This window comes from Pongo pygmaeus, chromosome 9 (genome assembly GCF_028885625.2).
Source record: "Pongo pygmaeus isolate AG05252 chromosome 9, NHGRI_mPonPyg2-v2.0_pri, whole genome shotgun sequence".
Lineage (NCBI taxonomy): Eukaryota > Metazoa > Chordata > Mammalia > Primates > Hominidae > Pongo > Pongo pygmaeus.
Window position 1 is genome coordinate 74,331,582 of NC_072382.2, and position 20,715 is coordinate 74,352,296.

The 20,715-nt window shown below is 59.8% G+C and overlaps 1 protein-coding gene across 4 annotated transcripts; it reads left to right on the plus strand.

Annotated features, from left to right (window-relative positions):
- RELT (RELT TNF receptor) lies at positions 1 to 20,715 on the plus strand. 4 transcript variants are annotated; one of them, XM_054440891.2, is made up of 11 exons: positions 1 to 133; positions 12,832 to 12,901; positions 14,264 to 14,338; positions 14,463 to 14,629; positions 14,851 to 14,930; positions 15,913 to 16,170; positions 17,547 to 17,627; positions 17,946 to 18,027; positions 18,190 to 18,447; positions 18,800 to 18,998; positions 19,157 to 20,715. In XM_054440891.2, the coding sequence occupies exons 2-11, from the start codon at positions 12,857 to 12,859 to the stop codon at positions 19,202 to 19,204; spliced, it is 1,293 nt and encodes a 430-aa protein (XP_054296866.1). In that variant the 5' UTR covers positions 1 to 133; positions 12,832 to 12,856; the 3' UTR covers positions 19,205 to 20,715. The 4 variants fall into 4 exon arrangements, with proteins under 4 accessions (XP_054296866.1, XP_063528132.1, XP_054296868.1 ...); XM_054440892.2 differs by lacking the exon at positions 1 to 133 and adding an exon at positions 299 to 501; XM_063672062.1 differs by lacking the exon at positions 18,190 to 18,447.

Sequence of the window (20,715 nt, forward strand, 5' to 3'; positions counted from 1 at the left end):
CGCACCTTCCCGGCCCGGCCGGCGATTCATTCAAAAGGCGCGCAGGGTGCGCGGCTGTCCGGGCGCTCGCCTAGCCGGGCCGCGGCGCCGAGTCGAACGGGGAGCCGAGCTGGAGCTGCCGCGGCGCGGCCAGGTAAGGAGGGCGCGCGGAGCGCCCATCCAGAGTCCGCTCTCCGCGGCCGGGCCAGCGCGATACGGACCCTAGTGGCGCCCCCTGCCTCCCCGCGTCTCTGAGGAAGTTCGCGGGCTCGGCGGATGCTGCAGCCGGGCCGCGCGCCTCCCCCACCACCCTCCCGCCTCGCGTCCTGTCCCGGCGCCTTCCGCGCACCGGCCCCCGCCAGTCTCCGAGCCCCGTGACCTGCAGGTCCTCCGGCCGCGACTCCGGGCCGGCCCTGCGCGGTGGCTGTCGGGGGGCGCGCGGGGAAGCAGCGGAACTTGCGGTGTGAGGGGCCAGCGGGGCCCGGAGCGGTCCCCGGCCCGGGAAACTTGGACCGAGACCAGGTTGTGGTGCGGACTGGACGGCAGCGCCTCGGCGCGGCTGCGGCGCGGGGCGGCCAAGGGGGGGTCTGGACGGTGTCAGCCCGTGACTGTGGGTGACACGGCGCGTGAGGCGGCCTGGCTGGGCGAACGTGTGGCTGGGACACTGGGCGGTGACGCCGGGCCGAGCGGGCGACACAGAGGGGCTCTGTGTGTGGGAGACAGGCAGCGTGTGTGCGTGTGTTGTGTGAGGGAGAGACCCGGGGTCACTGGGGTCACGAAGTGCGTGGCTTGGGGCGTAACCGGCGCAGGGCCAGGGCCACCCGTTACTGTGAGTGTGAAATAGAGGGAGAGGAGCCCAAGTGACTGAGAACGAGCCGAGCTCGCTGGCGCCATGGTGTGCGTGTGGGGTCAAGTGGTGTCAGTGTGTGTGTGTGTGTGTGTGTGTGTGTGTGTGTCTGCGCCTAGGGCGATGATGAGTAAGAGGCAGGAGGAGGAGGGACCGGACCTAGGACACCTTCCAGCAGATGGGGGGCAATGAGGAAGTTGGGGAGCCAGGAGACAAGGGTCTCCAGGACTGTCCCCACGAGGGCACCCCTCAGGAGTTCAGCTTAGTGAGGAGATGGACCCTGAGGGATAGGCCCTGGCCGAGGGAGAAAGCCGAGTCTGGGCAACATCTGGTGGGGTGGCCCAGCTGGCAGCAGGGTAGGGGCCCTGTGGTAGTCTCAGCGTCCCCCCGCCCACCTGCACCCACACACTCACGCATCGAAGTCCCTACACCTGGCCAAGTTCTGCCCCTGTGTAATCTGTATTCTCAGCGAACCCGGACACAATCTTGTTCTCAGACCTCCCCCGCCCCCCTCCCCCGCCCCCCTCCCCCGCTCCCCCGCGCAGGCCTCAGTCTCCCCATCAGCACACTGAGGTGCTGGGCTTTGAATGGACTGTGAATCATCACTTTGGGATCCTCTATTGTTTTGGGGTCAACCGCCTGTGTTCTCCCTTCCCTTCAGGCAGAAACAGTGCAGTGGGGGGTGGGGGCAGGCTTCTCCTGGGGACACAGTGGCTGCACTCAGGGGCTACTGATAGGGTTGGAAGCACAGCCTTCTCCCAAACTGGTCAAGGAAACGTTAGCCTCCCACCCAAAGGCTTCCTGGTCCTCTGTCACGAAATGGATCCATAGACAATATGGATCCCCAAATCCATAGACATTCACTTTTCTGCCTGGGTGTCCTTTCTTCAGTTCCTTGGGTTGGGGGAGAGTGGGGAGAGATTTGTTCCCCAGGAGTGGTCTCTGGTCTGGGAGGCTAAGTTCTTGCTGGAGAGCTGGAGCGGGGCCCTTTCGCCATCTGGGCAAGACCCTTCTGAGGCCCCTTCTCCCATACGAAGGTCTGTGGGGTTCATGCAGGGTGAGGTGGAAGCTGAGCTCCCTAGTCTAGGAGAGGGTGGCACTTGCTGTAGGATCTGGAAGTTCTGTCTTCTGCTGTCGTCCTCAGAAAATGCTGATTACATTCTAGGGGTGGGGGACAGTGTCAGGCACTGTTCTGAACACTTCATGGTGTTCTGTCTTGTTGAATCTTCGCAGTGATTCTGAGATGTAGTGACTGTGTTTCAGAGAAAGGAACTGAGGATCAGAGAAGCAAAGTGACTTGGCCAAGGTCATACAGAGTCAGGACAGTGCCAGGACTGGAATTCAGGTCTTCTGACCGCAGAGACCTGTGAGATGCTAAGAGAGAGGATCACCCACCTTCCTAATAACTGCTCATGGCTTTCCTGGACTTCTGTCTCTCAAACTTCGGCTAGTAGGCGTGGCCTTGCCAGAGCATTACATTGTGAGTTCTAAGTATGATATGTGTGTGTGCACACATGTCTGGAACACTGGGGATGGGTGGGTTACATGGTCTTCCTGTTCCTCTCCAGACTTCACTCCCAACCAGACATCACCAGAAAGACTTGTCCCCTGCCTTCCAGAGCCTGGACCTGGCTTTGGGGGTGTCCCATGGCTTTGAAGAGTGTATGGAGTTAGCAGCACAGCCTAGGGGTAGCAGGGAAAATTGAGAGTCCCAGGTGACCTTCATCATACTTGAGAGGCCCCCTCCCCTTTGCAGTTGCTCTAGAGGCATTTCCCCAAATCCACCTGCATGTTATGGTGGGGAGCAGACAGGGAGTGACCTTGAGCTGGTCCCTACTCTCTCTGGGCCTCGGTCTCCCTGTTCTTCCCAGAGACCCGTTTTGGCTCTGACCACTGTTGCCACTTGGCCAAGAACTGGAACTGGGGATCAGGGTGTCCCTCAGTCCTCTCTGCAGTGACTGGAGCTGTGCTTCTTAGGGCTGATGAAAATAGCTGTTGTGGTCTCTAGGGGCTGAGCCCGAGTTATTTCCATCCTCAGCAAAGAGGTGGAAATAGCTTAGGGCCTGGGAGGGGGAGCAAGAGGGGAAGGGTTAACTTCTCCTTATCCCAGCCTTAAAGGAGGCCCCCAGCCTCAGCCTGTGCCCTGAGGGGAAGGGTTAACTTCTTATCCCAGCCTTAAAGGAGGCCCCCAGCCTCAGCCTGTGCCCTGGCCAAGCCAAACCTTTTTGGGAACTTGGGCCTCTGGGGATGACAGTGGGGCCAGGCTGCGTTTCCACTTGTGACCACAGTTGGGACTGGTGTGATAGCTGCTGGAGGGAGGGCCCTATGTCTAGTCAAGGAGGGGAGACATTGAGGGCCAGTCAGCACCTGCCACTACTCATAGGGTCAGGCCCAATCTCATTTCACAGAAGGAGAGACTGAGGTTCTGAGAATTCAGGGACTTACCCAAGGACTCCTAGAACTCTCACCTTTCAGATGCGGTACCTGCCTCCTGTCCTGAGTTTGCCATTCTGTGTCCACACTTTCCCTGGCGGCTGGAGGTTGGCCAGCACTGGAAGCAGGCCCAAGACACACCTTCCCGACGTCGGCCTGCCTCATATTCCAGCTCTGGCCTTGCCATCCCTGCCCAGGCTCTGGTTCTAGCTTCTGTGCTTGCACGTCGGCTCTCCCACACACTGCCAGAGTGACCTCCATAAAGTAACTCTTGCTTTTCGCCTACAAAGTACAGTTCAAACTCCTCACCTGGCATTGAGTCCTTTCCTTCCAAGGCCTTTCAGAATTTACATCTTCACCCTCGCCTCTCTTTGCCAGATGCCTTGTCTACCTTGCCTTTGCTTTTAAAGCTTCCCTCTTTCTAGAACCCTCTTGGCCATCCAGACTATAGCCCCAGCTCCACCTCGCCCAGGAAGCCCTCCCGGCCCGAAATTAGTCTCTCTTCATTGTTGTGGACCACCTGCCAGGTGTCCTCCCTCACTGCTGGGGAATGGGCACAGGTTTGGGGCACCTGTGGGTAACGCATGCTCAGCTTGGTGGGGCCAGCGTGGCCAGCAGCCCACCCCCTCCCACTGCCATCTCTGTGCTGACGAGACCTCTTCCTGAGGAAAGGCAGCTGCTCTAGGATCCCAGCACCTGTGTGCTGGGAGGCACTGGGAGATTTGCACCCAGGTCTCTGGTGCTCACCATGACCTGAGGCAGAATGTGTGCTGGGGGGTGGGGGCAGAGACTCACGGCCACTCCTGTGGGTAGGAGGCAAGTGTAGTGCTTGCCATGGTCCTCGACATCTTGAACCAGTAGAGGCAACTGTCCCTGCTCAGGCCCTGTTGTGCGCCAGGTTCTGGGCCCAGCATTTCCTCACAACAGCACTGACCTGGGCCCTCTCCTTTCCAAGTTGGTATGGGGGAGCCTCGACTCAGAGAGCAGCCCTAGGCTGAGTCACGCAGCCACTTGTGTTGTAGTCAGGTACTCCAGATCCTGCCCAGCCCCCAGCCTGGTCTCCAGGCAGGAGGTGAGGGTCGAGGGGTTTGTTTGACAATTCTAACATTAGTTTCTTGAGAAGGGCCAGGCTGGTCAGTACCCAGTCTGGCTGGGCAGGACCTAACTACCTCTGTTATGGGGCCAGCCCTTCTGCCAGGTCAGCAGGAGAGAGGACCAGAGAGGAAGGGGTTTTGCCTGAGATCACTCAGCAGGGCGTGTTTGGTGCCATTCCCCACTCAGGATCGATGGGGGAGCAGGGATGTGGTCTCTGGACAGAGAGAATACCCACTGTGTGCTGAGCCCGTGTCTGTCTGGGCCTAGGCTTGGTGCTGCTGAGTGGGGCTGGAGTGGCAGAGAGGACAAGAGCCAATGCTGCATCCCTACTCTGCCCATCCCTGGGATTATGGCCCGGGAGGCTGTCACATCCTCAGCCTTATACTCCTGGGGGTCATCGTTCCCTCCAACCACAGGCAGGGAAACCAAGGCCCAGAGAGAGGAGGCACTTGCCAGGCACCAGTGTCACTGGGATCCAAATCCAGGTCTGCTGGCCTTGAAGGCCAGAGTTCTTTCCTAGGCCACTCTGGGAAAGATGAGAGCTCTATAAATAAACTGCCCATGTGGCTGTGAGCAAGTGCCCTGGCTAGTTGTCATAGACAGAGGGGGACAGCGGGGACCTCTACAGCCAGTTAGAGTCAGGGTCTGAGTGTGCAGGTAGAGAGAGGAGTGGGGGCTTCCAGAAGAGGGACCTGCACTTAGCCCGGTGCATGCTCTGTGAGGAGGAGCAGTGAGAAGGGAGGACCTTGGCCACCCACAACACCGGCCTGCTGCGTGTCTGGCCTCCTGCACACACCCGTTCCCTCCCTCCCTCAAGGAGCCTCACCCCTTCTCGAGGAGTCAAGGGAGACTGAAAACTGATGGCAGGGGTGAGGGGTGGGGGAGTCTGGAGAGGGGAGGGGGCCCTCTTGACAGGGAGGCTGGGGAGGCTTCCTACAGGAGGGGATGCCTGGCCCAAGGCCTGATTGTAAGAAGAGCCCCTGTTGCCTGTGAACGCTGAGTCCTCCACCACACCATGAGGTCAGCTGCACTGGTGTAATTGGGAAACGGGCTTGGGAAGTTGGGACTGGGTTCCTGACTGCTGAACTACCCCTTACATTCCTGACCATGACCCTGGCTGGTGTGGGAGCAGGTGGATGCAGGCCTATACAGGGGCTGGGACATGGGCACCCAGGGCCCTCCCAGAGAGGCCGAGGCCCCTCTACTTGTGCTGCCAGGATTTACGTGGAGTTCCCCAAAGCACTCTTGCCACACCCAAGCCTCTGGGTGACCTCGGCTGGCTGTTGCTTGGTCCTGAGCTTGGGTTCCTCTGGCCCTCGTGGAGCTGTGTTGAGAGCCCTTAGTATCCCATGAGGCAGGGACTAGCACCCATGTTTGCAGAGGAAGACCCCGAAACTCAGGGAGGTTAAGTAACCTGCCCAAGGCCACAGATCCGCGAAGTGACAGAGCCAGAGTCTGAACCCTGGTGGGTTGCTCCAGGGCCCAACCTTGTCTCCTCCCTGCTCCACCACTGCACTTGCACTGACCCCAGTCCTCAGCTTAGCTCCACTGGGTAGGACCTGACCTGGAATGGCCCTGGGGGCGCCTCTTTCCCCAGTACTGCAAGTCTGGGGAGAGTTGGAGAATGGGGCAGACCAGGGCTGTGGTCTCCCCCAAGTCCCTCCCAAAGCCTCTGCCCAGGTCTTCCAGGTCAGGGTGATCGGGGGCAGGGCCCATGCTGAGCATATTAGGGACTCGGGATCAGGTTTATGGCCGGCGCAGGTGGCAAAGGTGGCTTCTTAGAGGAGGTAGCAGAGCATGAGCTGGGGCTGCAGTGAGGTGTCCTTCAGCATCCCCAGACCCGTTGCTGTCCTGTCTCAGGGCCAGGATTGGCAACACAGGGCTGTCCGTGGTGCTGAGAGGTTGATGGTGGGCCAGAAGCAGCGGAGATACCAGGCCTGGGTGGCTCAGGCAAGGGCTGCCTGCCAGTTGCCCCTACTCCAGGGTAGGTAAACTTCATCTCCTTCAAGGTGAAGTTGTTACGGGCTACCACTTGGCCTCTCTGAGCCTCGGTTTTTTCCATGTGAAGCATGGAACACTGTCTTTGAGGGGTTCAGTGAGACCCAGCTTAAAGTGGGAAGGGGACAGGCAGTAGTGCTCAGTGAGGAGGGTTAGGGAGCCCCCTCTGCCCGAGATAACTGTCTGGTCTCAGACATCCCTCCTCTAGCCCCAGACTCGGCCCAGGAAGTGGGACGAGGATTGCACCTATACCATACCCAGACTGGGAGGAGCTGGGTGGGCCAGGTGTGGCCACCTCAGCCCTTTTCTTGGCCTCAAGGGGCCAATTTAGCCCCCTTAGCCTCAGCCCCACCCCATCCACCTGAGCCACTGAAGCCCAGGCCCGGTGGCAGCCAGGAGGTCTGAGGTGCAGAACCATGCCCAGCTTCTGGGGGTATGGCTGAGAGTGGGCTGGGGAGCAGCTGCTGCCTGGCCTCGAGATGGTACAGGATTAGGGGCCTAGGATTTTAGGGGTTTATACCCCATCATGGTGACCTGGGAGCTCATGGCTGCCCGGGGCTGTGGGAAGGGGCGGGAGTGGAGCACCTGTCTCACTGAGTGGCCCTGAGCCAGCCTCCGCACATCTCTGAGCTCCCAGCAGCAGCCCTAGTAAGCTGGGGCTCCACCCTGGGACTTCTTTTTCCTCACTCTGGGAATTCCCAGACTTCCCCAGTCTTCCTGCCTCTTTCAGTTCACAGCTCCCTTTCCTGCCAGAGCTGGCACAGACTAGAAAAATATGCAAATGAGTATAGATGCAGGCAACTCCTAGAGGCCCCATGGGATGGCGGTGCAGACAGCACCTTCTCCTGGGGCCCTCCTGGGTCCTTAGTAACAGGACCCTCAGTTGAGCCACCTGGGTGCTACTAGCTTGCTAGCCTCCACCATCAGGTTGGCAAACACTGCAAGGACATTTACTGTGTGTCAGGTCCTGGGCTAAGTTGCAGGGCAAAAGGAGGCAGAAAAGAGACAGTCCTGGGCTCCATTCCTGCTTCATCTCTTACTGGCTGTGTGACCCCCGCCAGTGACCTCCCCTGACCTCAGTTTGCCCAGCTGTGAAACAGGAATGCTCACTTCTCCTGCAAGGAAAGGCAGCAACCCAGAATGAGGGCCCGGCCTGCACAGGGCTGGGGTCCGCTCCTTTCCCTGTGAGTGTGGAAGAGGGAAAGCCACTCAGCATGATCACTGCCCTACTTCAGCCCCAGTTGCCAGGGAACTGCTGGGCTCCTTGCTAACCTGGATTTCTCTGTTGATGGGTGGCCTTTGTCTTCCTGCCTTGGGTGCGGCCACCGCCAAGGGAGGCCTGTGTCCAGCTGTGTTTCCAGGCAACCCTAGCCTCTGGAGGCCAGAGGGAGGTCCATAGGCTCAGGAGCCACTGTCTGGGAAGCAGAGTAGCTGCCTCCCCACCTGCCCTGCTCCAGATGGGCACCAGCCCCCACCTCCATCTCCCCCAGTGCGGCCTCCCTTGGCAGGCAGCCTGGGGAGCCTGCTGAGACCGAACTGTTCATTCATCTCCCTCCCTTGCTTAACCTTTCCAGGCTCCCATAGGCCCTAGGGGGAAGTGCAGGCTTTTTGGCAGGCAGCTGAGCCTTGGTGTGACCTGAGCACTGCCCACCGACCTTCCCAGAATCCTCTAGACTCCTCCCGTCTCCTCCACCCTCCCACCCTCCAGATTCCCACCAGGGCGAACCCAGCACCGCCTGTGTACCAGACTCTGTGCCAGGCACTGAACGTAAATAAAAGGTGTGTGACCTTTTCCTCCACATTCCACACATAGGGAAACTGAGTCACAGTGAAGTGTGGGGAATGCTTACTCTGTGCCAGGCCTGTGCTGAGTACTTAATGTGATTCTCTCCTTTCAGCCTTACCACAGCCCTCTGCAGGCAGGCCACAGAGCCAGTGCAGGACAGAGCAGAGCAGGACTGCACCCCACACTTTGTATCCCCAAGTTAGCCCAGGGGTTCAGATGTGGGTTCTGACCCACCCCAGCCTCTGGGCTCCTTCCCCCTCAGCCTGCTCACTGGCCCTTCTAGCTCGGCATAGCTGGGCTCTCTACCAAGAGTGCCTTTTCTGCCTCCTCCCCCAAATCAGCCCATACCTGCCCAGGTCGGCACTGGGCATGGAGCAGGCAGCTCGTGGTGGGGAAGGGGCTGGGTAATAGGATCTGCATGGCACCATGAATGCTGAGGGGGAGGTGGGGGAGAGGGTACTTCCAGGAGGAAGTGACTTCGAGCTGAGCTCTAAGGAAGAGTGGGTGCTGGCCAAGTGATGAGGGGAGAGCAGAAAGCAGGTGTAGCGTATGTGAGGGTGGAAAGCACTCAGAGTGGCAGGCGTGTGGGTGGGGGAGGTTGGCGGGGTTGCGTCACGACGCCATCCTGAGGGTGGTGGGAGCTGGCCCAGGGCCAGGGCCAGAACTGGGTGTCAGGGCACCTAGGCTGCAGGGCAGGACTGACCTGGAGGCCAGAGACAGGGCAAGGGGGCAGGAGCAATGGGCACAGGCCCTGGGATAGCTTAGGGACTGTAGGGAAGGGGAGGGCCCTGCCTAGGGGAGGGGGAGTGGCATGGCAGGGCCCGGGTGACCCCAGCGAGCTTCAGTTCTGGGAAAGGGGAAGCTGCCTGTGGCCTGGGCTGGTGGCACAGCTTCCTCTTTCTCTGAGGCCTCCGGGGCTGCACCTCCCTGGGGCTCCACCGCCTGTGGCCTCAGTCGCGGTCTGGGGCCCTCAGCTTGGGGGTCTGGCCATGGCCTTTGCTAGTTGGCTTTTCTCCAGGGAATTTCTGGTTCTCATTGTTCGGGCATTTTTTTGGCGGGCTGAGTCTGAGGAAACCCTCCCCGCCTCGTGAGCCTGTTTGGAGGCCTCCCGCTTCAGACATGGGGCTGGGTGTGGAGTTTTGTGGCAAATGAAACAGACGTCCCTGCCCTCACCACTGTCTGGTGGGGGAGCAAGGAATAAACAAGTAAGCAAACAAATACTTAATCACAGCCCTCTGCCAGCAGGGCAGAGGAGAAGGGCTGTGGAGAAGGAAATCCCATGACCTACTTTAGCTTCATTACCTCCTTTAAACCCCATGACTGGCTGGGCATAGCGGCTCGCACGTGGAATCCCAGTACTTTGGGAGGCCAAGGCAAGAGGATCGCTTGAGCCCAAGAGTTGGAGACCAGCCAGGACAACATAATGAGACCCTGTCTCTACAGAAAATAAATTTAAAAATTTAGCCAGGCGTGGTGGGGCATGCCTGCAGTCTTAGTTACTCAGGAGGCTGAAGCAGGAGGATCACTTAAAAGTTCAAAGTTGCAGTGAGCTGTGATGGTGCTACTGCAGTCCATCCTGGATGGCAGAGTGAGACACTGTCTCAGAAAAACAAAACAAAACAGAAATTCCCCAAAAACTTCGTGACAGCCTTGCCAGCGAGATGAATGTCCCCATCTCTGTAGATGAGGAAACTGAGACCCAGTGATGTGAAGGTCCCACAGGGAGTTGGTGGCAGTGGAGACTGGGCCCCAGGCTAGGAGACATGGGAGGAGTGGCCTCTAAGCTAAGTTCCTTCTCTGCTACCCCCCTGGGGCCTCTCCTCCCCATCCAGTGTGGCTGGGTGTGGCTCTCCTCTGTCAGGCGTCGGAGGCTCTGGGGCCTCACTGACTGCCCAGCCTTCAGGATGAGGCAGAGGCGGATATGGGACCTTCGCAAATCCTCTCCCAGCCGAGGGGGCTTCCATCTAACTGTTTTTTTGATCATGGTTCCAGGGCCGTTTTAGACAGTGGAGGCCTCGTGGGGCAGGGGGTGAGGGGTGCTGAGCAGCAGGTGTGGACATGTGTGTGCACCAGGCCTTTCTACCTGACCGGGCAAGTCCAGCGGGGGCTCAGTCTGGGCTGAGTGTGGGGGCCGGGCAGCCAGACTGGAGTAAGTGCTGGTTTGGGGTAATGAGAAGGTGCGTAATTAGAAGGCGCAAGGCCCTAGGTGGCAGTGTCTGTGCGTGTGCTGAAGTGGGCCCTCGCTGGCTTTGAGTCTGGGCCTTTGGACCCTGCTTTCTTCCTGGAAGGTTCTAGATCACACAGCTCTGCGTCTGTCTGCAGATGAGCAGCTGCATAGCTGCTCCCTGTGGGCTCAGGTCACCTAGCAGGTGCCACCCAGGGTTGGGGTGGTTCTAGGGCTCTTTGCTGTGGTTGCTTGGCCTGTTTTCACCCCCACATCAGCCCTCTGGGCCTACCTTGGGGACATGGAGGGCTGCTAGAGCCGGGGGCTGGGCTGTTCGGTTGGTCACGGTTCCCCCTGGCTTTGTCTTTTTTTTTTTTGAGATGGAGTCTTGCTCTGTCACCCAGGCTGGAGTACAGTGGCATGATCTCGGCTCACTGCAACCTCTGCCTCCCAGGTTCAAGCGATTCCCCTGCCTCAGCCTCCTGAGTAGCTGGGATTACAAGTGTGCACCACCACACACCGGGCTAATTTTTGTATTTTTGCTAGAGATGGGGTTTCAGCATCTTGGCCAGGCTGGTCTTGAACTCCTGACCTCGTGATCCACCTGTCTCTGCCTCCCAAAGTGCTGGGATTACAGGCGTGAGCCACCATGCCCGCCACAGCCTGCCCCCACCCCCAGCATCGGGCTCTGTCTCACATAGTCAGGCCTAGCGGGGAAGTGAAGCCTGAAGACTCGGGGCTCATGGTCAGATCTGTGGGTTAGATCCCTCAAAGGACAGGGGAGGGGCCATGGGGAGACAGGCTCGAGGTGGGAGCTGGGTCCTGGCAAGGGCACAGGACACTTTGGGGCAGAAACTGGAAGGAAGACTTGTGACCAAATTTGAGGAGTGACAGGGGACCCTCCCCAAATGGCCTGGGGGTGCCATCTGTTGGGTGTTGACTGCCAAGTGTGGCCTCCACCCTACACTGTGGCCTTACCTTCTCCTGTCCCTGGCTTTCCCCTGAGCTGGCCTGGGACCCAGAGTGGCTGCCAGTGACCTGGAGAGTCCTGAGATGATGTGACTGCTGCCCACTCCCTCCCCTGAGTGTAACTCAAACCCTGGGCCCCTCTGAGATCTGCCAAGAGGGAGGGCGGGTGGACAGATCGGTTTCCTGGGCTGCTATTCTAGGTGGGAAGGTGGGGCTGCCTGCAGGGAGAGGGCTCTGAGTGACTTGGGACTACCACAGGAGGCGCTTTTCTCATCTCACCGGGCTTGGAGTCACAGCCGGGGCCTCAGCCTGCGGCGGCCCTGAGCCAGTGGCTGGGTTCCCAGGCTGCCCCTGGGCTTAAGAGGCTGCATGTGGCCTGAGGAGCACAGCTTTCCTCAGCCTCGTGCCCCTGAAGCCAGGCCTCCAGGAAGTACACAGTGGACTTCCTTGCTCTGCCACCTGTCCCTTCTGCTGTCTGATGTGAGTCCTTTGTCCTGCTGTGTCCACCTCGTCCACTGGCCGGAGGCTTCTCCAGAGCAGGCCGCCGTCTGGGCCTGGGGGCCTCAGTCTCAGACCGGTGGGCCGTGGCGCCACCATGGATATTTCTCTGAAGTATCACACACTGCACTCCCACTCTGCTTTATTTCGTTTCTTGGCACTTACTACCAACTGGCGGGGGCACCTCTCTGTTTGCAGTTGGGTCTTCCCTGGGATGGAGCTCCCTGCAGACAGGGACCTTGTCTGTCTTGTTCATACCGATTTCTCCAGTGCCTGCATGCAGTAGGTGCTGGAGAGATGACAAAGACAGAGCACTGGCTGCTGTGACCACCCCAGCCCCATAGGTCTGCCAGGGGCAGAGCTGTGGCCAGACATGTTCCAGCCTCAAGGGAGGAGTCAGCCTCCCTGGAAGAGGTGTGGACAGTGGCCATACGGAAGGACCAGGACCTAGATGGGGTGGGGAGCTGTGGGAGCCAGACCCACTTTGGAGAAAGCTTCTAGAGAAGCTTCTGGAAAGAGAGGCCTTCGTGTTGGGCTTTGAAGGGTAAAGGAAAAGGCCTTCCTTGGACCAGAACCAGCAGGAGTGAAGGCAGAGGCCGGGCATGCTTGCAGACCTGTGAGGAGGAGGCGGCAGGAGCCTGAGCCTGGAGCGCTGGGCTGGAGTGTGGAGGCCGGGCTGGGGTGTTGGGTGTTGGTTGCAACCCTGTCATCACGGACACAGGCCGCCACACGCACTTCCTTCCCCTGCCGATGCCTCAGGGCACCTGGCAGTTTAAGGAAGGGGAAGGAAGCCCTTCCTCCTCTAGGAAGCCTCCCAGCCTGCAGAGCCTTCTTCCTGCCTTCCTGCCTGTGCTGCCCTGTGAGGCCGGCTCCCAGGCAGGGCAGCCCCCTCTGCTTGGGCCTGCACTTGCAGGTGTGGAGCCGGCCTCCCCGGGCTTTGCCTGCCCAGCAGCACCTTGCCTGCTCCCCATGAGTCCTGTCATCCTAGAAGTGGTGCTGAGGGGACAGCAGCTGCCTGCCTGTCCCTGCCACTCTGCCGAGCCTCCTCTCCATCTGCCCTAGGCCGGCGACCACCAGGGGCCTAAGGATGAAGCCAAGTCTGCTGTGCCAGCCCGTGTCCTGCTTCCTTATGGTGAGTTGGGGATGGGCCCTGGAAAGGAGAAAAGCCGCACCCTCAGTCCTGCAGCCCTCCAGCAAGAGAGTGCAGACACTCCCGGGGAACCCTGTGCTGGGCAGGGCTCAGTTACTCAGCTCTTGAAGAATCTGAGGCAGTCGGACCCTAGGAAGCACCTCTGGGCCCACCCAGGCTTATCAGGGAGATGGAGAAGGAAGGGCTTGCTGGCATTTATGGGCAAGGCAGGCATGGCTGAGGGCAAGATGCCCGTTGGCACGCAGGCGTGAGAACGGAGCCCAGTCCAGAGGGCATGCTGGGTGCCAAGAGGAAACTGGGCAAAGGAGGCCTGGGATTTGGACCCTGAGAGCCATAGCACCTCAGGTGCTGGGGTTCAAGATCTGTATTGGTCTGGGGGGTCCCAGATTCCAGGTCCCAGGATCACAGGATCAGGCCAGCTTCCCGGAGCTGCAGGCGAGTCCACATTACAGACTTGCAGCATCTTGGGGTCTGCCCTGGGGCCCATCTTTCTGCTGTGATGCTGGAAGCTCAGGGAGGGTGAGACTTGGCTTTGTGCCTTGCTAAGGGTTGCTCCGTGTACAGGAGGCCTTCCAGCCTTAGCAGGTGCTGGGAGCCGCTCTGGGGTCGGAGGAAATCCCTATTCCATCTCCAGGGCAGCTGATGGTAGCCTCATCCAGCCTAGGCCAAACTGGGGGACTCCAGGAGGGATTCAGGAGAGACAGTTCATTCCTAAGAATGGGAAGCAGAGAGAACTCCTAGTGAAATGGGCTGGGGACACACACTGAGAAGATGGAGCTTTCTTTTGGGATGTGTCTCCCTGTTTGGGTGTGTGGGTGTGAATGGGGTAGCCTCGCCTTGAGGGGAGGTTGCAGAGGAGGATGTGGTCCTGGAGACTTTCGCTGAAGGGAGGGCCCAGAATAGGAAGCGCCACCTGCGGACTTGGCTCCAGGGATTATAAATGAGGCTGGTTAATGATATGCCCAGCTGTGATGGGGGCAGGGATGGACCCAAAGTAGGAGGAAGGGGGGCAGAATACGAGAGAGGATTCGGAAGCATTTCCTCCTCATCGTTCTGGTTAGCTGGAAGGGCTTGAGATCCTGATGTGGCCTTATCTGGGGCTTTCCAGCACTTTCCAGAGCCAGATGTGGCTCTCTCCCTGCCCAGGTACTGGTCTTGCAGCAGGTCTGGGACAGGACAGGTTTTCCTCAGTGTGAGGGATTGAGGTTAGAAGAGTGTGTCCCTGAAGCCCGGGTGGAGTAGTCAGTGGTCCCCACCACTGGGGTTTCAGGAAATAGGTGACCCCAGAGGGTCTCTTTCTGCCCCAGCACTTTCTGCCTCTTTCAATGCCTGCTGTTCTTCTAGCTGCTGCCCTGGCCCCTCGCCACCCTGACATCAACAACCCTTTGGCAGTGCCCACCTGGGGAGGAGCCCGACCTGGTGAGCATTGCCCTGCTCTCCTGCCTGTCCTGGGAGGGCCCTGAGGGTCAGGGGCAGAGTCCCGTGTCCCCAAGGGTCCTCAGGCTTGGCTCCTGGCCGTGCCCTCACCCTTTACCTCCCACAGGACCCGGGGCAGGGCACATTATGCAGGCCCTGCCCCCCAGGCACCTTCTCAGCTGCATGGGGCTCCAGCCCATGCCAGCCCCATGCCCGCTGCAACCTTTGGAGGAGGCTGGAGGCCCAGGTGGGCACGGCAACTCGAGATACACTCTGTGGAGACTGCTGGCCTGGGTAAGCCAAAGGGAGTGCGGGGAGGACTCCTGGCTGGGTGACCAGGACTCTGGATCCTGGGGCCCCAGCCTTATTTACCCTGAGCAGGCCTCATTCTTCCCATCTGTGAAATGGGATGGGGCAGGACCACTGAGGGTGCCTGGTAGGAAGGAATCCAGCCTCTCCTAAGGATAGTGTTTGGGGAAACTTCTGGGCCTCAGTGGTATCTTCCCTCCTTGCAGGTGGTTTGGGCCTTGGGGGGTTCCCCGCGTTCCATGTCAGCTGTGTTCCTGGGCACCACTGGGTACTCATGGCTGTGATGGTGAGTGGCAGACTGGGGCTAGGACTGGTGCAGGGGTATGTGCGGGAGGGGCCGGTGAGTTGGAGCCCAGCAGCCTCTGCAGTGTTCATGTGGGGGCAGTGGGGTCCTTCTTCCAGCCCAGGGCAGGGCGTGCACCCAAAGGGTCTCCAGCAGGGCACAGTCAGCCGCTCCCCTGGCTGTTTCTGCCCACCATGCTTCCGAGTGGCAGAGAGCGTCCTGCAGATGGCAGCCACAGCTGGGGGCTGGGGACTCACATACTGACCTGTCCCCTGTCCCCATCCCTTCAAAGAGATTCACGCCAGCCAAGTGCAGTGGCTCATGCCTGTAATCTCAGCACTTTGGGCGGCCAAGGCAGGAGGATCACTTTGAGACCAACTTGGGCAACATAGCAAGACCCTGTCTGCAAAAAATAAAAATAAAAAATTAGCCGGGCGTGGTGGTGCTACTCAGGAGGCTGAGGCAGGAGGATTGCTTGAGTCCATGATTTCCATGCTGCAGTGAGCTGTTATCGCCCCACTGCACTCCAGCCTGGGCAACAGAGTGAGACCCTGCCTAAAAAAAACCCATGCAGATGAGTGTGCGCACGCAAACACTCACGTACACACACGCACCTCCTCCCGCCGCTGAGTCAGTCACCCCCTGAGGCACTAGATTCATGGCCAGGCCACAGGGAGGCAGATCCCACGTCCCTGTGCCCAGACATGTGTCCTGTGTGCCATCTCTTCACCCCCTGACCCCAGCGTTAGGGGAGGGTGGGGCTGGGTGTCTGGCCATCCTGAGGAGGCCTTGTTCAGGACAATGCTTCGATGGCCAGAAAGGAAAACAGGAGGGCAGTGGGTTGACCTTTGCATCCCCAGCATGGCGGGGAGTGGGCTGCCCTGGGCACATTGGCTCTCCTGCAGCCCCCACTGACTCGGGCCCTGGGCCCCTGTCTCTCTGTGTTTGTGTCACTCTGCTTGCCTCCATCGTCTGTGATGCTCAGAGTGGGGGCGGCGGGCCCGACGTGGCGTGGAGGTGGCAGCAGGGGCCAGCAGCGGTGGTGAGACACGGCAGCCTGGGAACGGCACCCGGGCAGGTGGCCCAGAGGAGACGGCCGCCCAGTATGCGGTCATCGCCATCGTCCCTGTCTTTTGCCTCATGGGGCTGTTGGGCATCCTGGTGTGCAACCTCCTCAAGCGGAAGGGCTACCACTGCACGTCACACAAGGAGGTCGGGCCTGGCCCTGGAGGTGGAGGCAGTGGTGAGGCCCGGCTGGGGTCCAGGTGGGGAGGACGGGGGCAAGAGCCCAGCCCCAGCTCCACTTGGGGGCTGCCAGCGGAATCCTGCCTGGCCTCTGGGGTCTGAGAGGGACAGGCCTGGGAGGTGACAGCTGCAGACTGACAACATGGGAGTAAAGGTGAGGGGACGGAGGTGTGGCCTTGGGGGCAGAGCAGAGGCAGCACAGCTGGTCAAGTGGCTTCAGTGGGATCCCACCCTGGGTGAAGCCTTGCCCAGATGTGGGGATCTGGACACTTTGGAGGCCACAGTTGTGTGTATGGTTCCAGGGTCGGATGGCCTTGGAGTTACTCAAGGTGACCTCTGACCTCTGGCCTGGAGTAGGAGGGGTGCCCTGTGTCAGGAGGGCTGGCAGGGCAGCTGGCCTGTCCTGGGGAGGCACCATGAGGGGCTCGGGTTTCGGTTCCAGGCTGTAGTTTGAGTTACAAGGCCTGGAACCGGAGGGACAGGCATGTGCCACCACCTTCACCCCCAGGGCCCCGGGCCCCTTTCCTTCTTCCCCACACCACTACTGCCCTGAAGGGCAGGGCCCCCTCGCACACACCCTGCCCTGGGCCCATGGGAGCCTGTGGCTACCTCATGAGTGAAATGGCATCTCCCATGCTAGCACCCTGGGCTGTCTGGGGCTGGCATGGGAGCCAGAGCCCCTTCTAAGTCCTGACACTGAAGTCTGGCGGGGGCAGGAAGCAGACAGGAGCAGTAAACCGGCAGGAGGGAACGTGGTGACTCAGGGCCATTTTGCCTGGGACTGCGCTTGTTTTCCTAGAGACTTCCTTTAACTGCTGAATGCTGCCTGGTTGCAAGTCCTGGGAGCTCTGTTTGCTGCTGGGCCCAGGGCTGATCATCGTGGCCCATTCTCACACCCTTGAGATTTGGGCCCAAAGCTGACCAGGGGCCCTCAGTTAAATTGTTACACAGACAGGGCACGGTAGAGAGGCCATGGAATAGCAGTTTGCTGTAGATTTGGGGAGTTCTGGGTAGGGTGGCAGCCCACAGCTCCCTGAGGCTGAGGAGGAGACAGTGCAGACCCAGAAGACGCTGACGCACTGCCCCCTCCCCCGCCCAATTCAATGACTGGAGTTCATGTGGCCCTGAAACCTCTATGCACCCGGGCTGTTGGGTGCAAGAAGCAGTGGTGTTGAGTCATGAAGGTGATATGGGCTTCTCTGAGCCTGGATCCCCCATTTGCAGGGCTCTGGGAGACTTGTCACCTAAATGCACATGCTCAGGGCCCTTAAGAAGGCCAGGGGTGCCCTCTACTGGCAGACCGTGGTTTAGCTCAGGAGCGCGGCTTCCCCCCTCTTCCCCAGGATCAGGGCCCTCTTCCCCCCTCTTCCCCAGGAATCAACCCTGCCTACCGGACTGAGGATGCCAATGAGGACACCATTGGGGTCCTGGTGCGCCTGATCACAGAGAAGAAAGGTGAGGAGAAGGTCTGACCCCATCCCAGTGCCCAGGAGAGGAGGGTTTCCTCCAGGAGCCTATGAGGCAGCCGCAGTGGACAGAGTCTTGCCCTGCTTTGCCTTCCCTGCTGGGGTGCCTCAAGCAGCCTGGTGCTCTCTGACCCCGGAGTGCACACCTCTGCCTCCCATTCTTGCCTGATGAAGTGGGAGGAAAAGGCACACAGCCCGGGCTGGGAGTGGTGGTATGGAGGGTAGGTGGGGGATTCTCTGCTGGGGCAGGGGGTGGGAGGTGTGTCCCATATGGCCAGAGCAAGGGTCTGACTGCAGCTACCCACAGAGAATGCTGCGGCCCTGGAGGAGCTGCTGAAAGAGTACCACAGCAAACAGCTGGTGCAGACGAGCCACAGGCCTGTGTCCAAGTGAGTGGGCTGGTGGGAGATGACGGGGCCAAAACCTACATTAACCAGCCTGCCTCCTAGGGATCTCCCACTTGGGTCTCCCTCCTCAAGTCACCCTGTTCCCTGCTGAGGTCTCCTGCCCCTGGCCTGGCCTATGGCCACTTCTGCCCGTACCCCCTGCAGGCTGCCGCCAGCGCCCCCGAACGTGCCACACATCTGCCCGCACCGCCACCACCTCCACACCGTGCAGGGCCTGGCCTCGCTCTCTGGCCCCTGCTGCTCCCGCTGTAGCCAGAAGAAGTGGCCCGAGGTGCTGCTGTCCCCTGAGGCTATAGCCGCCACTACTCCTGCTCCCAGCCTTCTGCCTAACCCGACCAGGGTTCCCAAGGCTGGCGCCAAGGCAGGGCGTCAGGGCGAGATCACCATCTTGTCTGTGGGCAGGTGAGGTGGGCACAGACGCAGCAGGGGCAGGTAAAGACGTGACAGCCTGGGGGCCGGGAGGGGGAGGCAGGGCCCCAGCTTTGGCCCTGAGCACCCTGCTCAGTGGGAGCCCTGCCCTTATTGGGCCTCTCTGGGCAGTGGAGGTGGCCAGAGAGATCAGGACTTCCCGGTTACGCTGTGTGTCACATGGAGCCCTTGCGTCCCTAGGGCAGCATCTTGGCCCCCATGGCACCCAGGCCTCTCAAGCTCACACTTTGGTCCATGAACTTGCTCTGTGACCCCGGGCACGTGCTGCCTTCTCTGTGCCCGGGGATCCCCGCTAATGGGGATGATTGCCACACTCTCCTCACAGGTTCCGCGTGGCTCGAATTCCTGAGCAGCGGACAAGTTCAATGGTGTCTGAGGTGAAGACCATCATGGAGGCTGGACCCTTGGGGGGTGATCTCCCTGACTCCCCACAACCTGGCCTCCCCTCTGAGCAGCAGGCACTGCTAGGAAGTGGCGGAAGCCATACTAAGTGGCTGAAGCCCCCAGCAGAGAACAAGGCCGAGGTGAGGGTCAAGGAGAAAGGTATCTGTCGGCACCTGGGCCAACCCTGACCAAAGACGGGGCAGGGGTGGAAGTGTGGCGGGCCCTAGGTAGGGGCCACTTTCTTGGAGCCAGAAGCCAGCCCCTGACTCAGCTCTGACCCCTCACCCCTGTCCACCAGGAGAACCGCTATGTGGTCCGGCTAAGTGAGAGCAACCTGGTCATCTGAGGGGTGGTCTAGTCTGAGGACACTGCGGCCCTGCCCTGGGAGGTTCCAAAGGCTTCCTGGAGGAGGTGGAGCTGCAGCTGGGACTGTGAGGACCGAGAAGCAATGGCCCAGCAGACGAGACAGCAAAGACCAAGGCCTGGAGGTGGGAGCGTCCGCCCCAGTGAGGAGGCAGGTGGCCGGCGGGCACTGTGTACAGGAGCAGGCTGAGCCCCGCCCCCGGCCCTGCTGCCATGTTGCTCCCCTGCAGGATGCCCCAACCCCCGTGCCTGCCCTGGCTGGATCCTAGGAGCCCACGGGATTCTCTGTATCATCAGAGGGCTGGGCTTGGCAGAGGGGAGGGGCCCGTGCCCGTCACCCCGGCCCCATTCCTTGGTAATTAGCCACACCCTTGCCTCTGTACAGGGCCCTAGAGCAGATGTGCGTCCCCCTCCTCTTCCAGCAGGTCTATAAAGGGAAGGGGCAGCAGAAGGTCCTGGGCTAGGAGAGTGAGTCCCTGGGTTCTAATCTTGGGCACGTCTGTGGCCATCGCTGGGTCCATTTTTCTGACTGTGAAGGAAGGAGAGACGTCTCAGTACCCAGGGCCTCTTCAGCTCTTTGTAGGTTCTGGGCTGGGTTGTGGGGGACTGGGGAGCTGGGCTCTACCATCCCTCCTATTAGTAGCTTTATCCAGCCCCGTTTTTGCTGCTTCCAGGGCCTCTGCCTTCAAGGCCCCCGTGGGGCTGTCCATCCGTGGCTCTGCCTACGGAAGGGGCTTAATGCATGTGCCTGCCCCTCCCCTAGCTGTTTTTAATGAAACTGAAAAAATAGACTTGATCCCGGCAGGACTGTGATACAGAGCCCTAGCCTTCCCAGCCAGCCCCAAGATCTCAGGAGCTTTAGGGAGAAGAGTGTTGGTGGGGCTGGAGCACACCTCGGGCCTCAGTGGTTTCTGTGTCCCTGTGGTGCCAGTGCTTCTGGGCAGTGCAGGCGGCTGCCAGGCCCAGCCCTGACCTCCACTCTGGCTCAGCAACCTGATTATTTATGTGGGGCCGTGCAGGCATGGGCCCACTGCCTGTCCGTCCTGTTTCTCTTATTTATTGAAACTCACCATTGCCCTATCCTTGTGTCTCCACCCCCTTCCATGTGTTGAATAATAAAAGGTGGGAAAGTGCTGTCACGAGGAGCTCCTTTTCTCTGTGCCCTTCCCAGCTTATCCGCCTGTTCTACTTGTACCTGTCCAGCCTTACCCTGTGTTGGGCACCGTGACAGGCTGCCCTCCCCTCGCAGTTCCTGCCCCTCAGCAGCCAGGGAAGCAGGGCCCAGAGGAGACCCATCAGTTCATCTGGTTCTCACCAAAGCCCCTAGCTAGAGGCAGGGCTGTCCCACAGAAATAGTGTGAGCCACATATGTGACTTTAAATTTTCTGACAATCACATTTCAAAAAGTAAAAAGAAGCAGTTGAACTTAATTTTTTTTTAACCCAGTCTATCCAAAATATTTTCATTTCAATATAAAATCAGTATAAAAATTGT

Bases quoted from the DNA above. Each gene is read 5' to 3' on its own strand.
- RELT (XM_054440891.2), top strand. From the start codon at position 12,857: ATGAAGCCAAGTCTGCTGTGCCAGCCCGTGTCCTGCTTCCTTATG. The intron at 12,902-14,263 runs GTGAGTTGGGGA...CTGTTCTTCTAG, and splicing joins CCGTGTCCTGCTTCCTTATG to CTGCTGCCCTGGCCCCTCGC. The intron at 17,628-17,945 runs GTGAGGAGAAGG...AGCTACCCACAG, and splicing joins CCTGATCACAGAGAAGAAAG to AGAATGCTGCGGCCCTGGAG.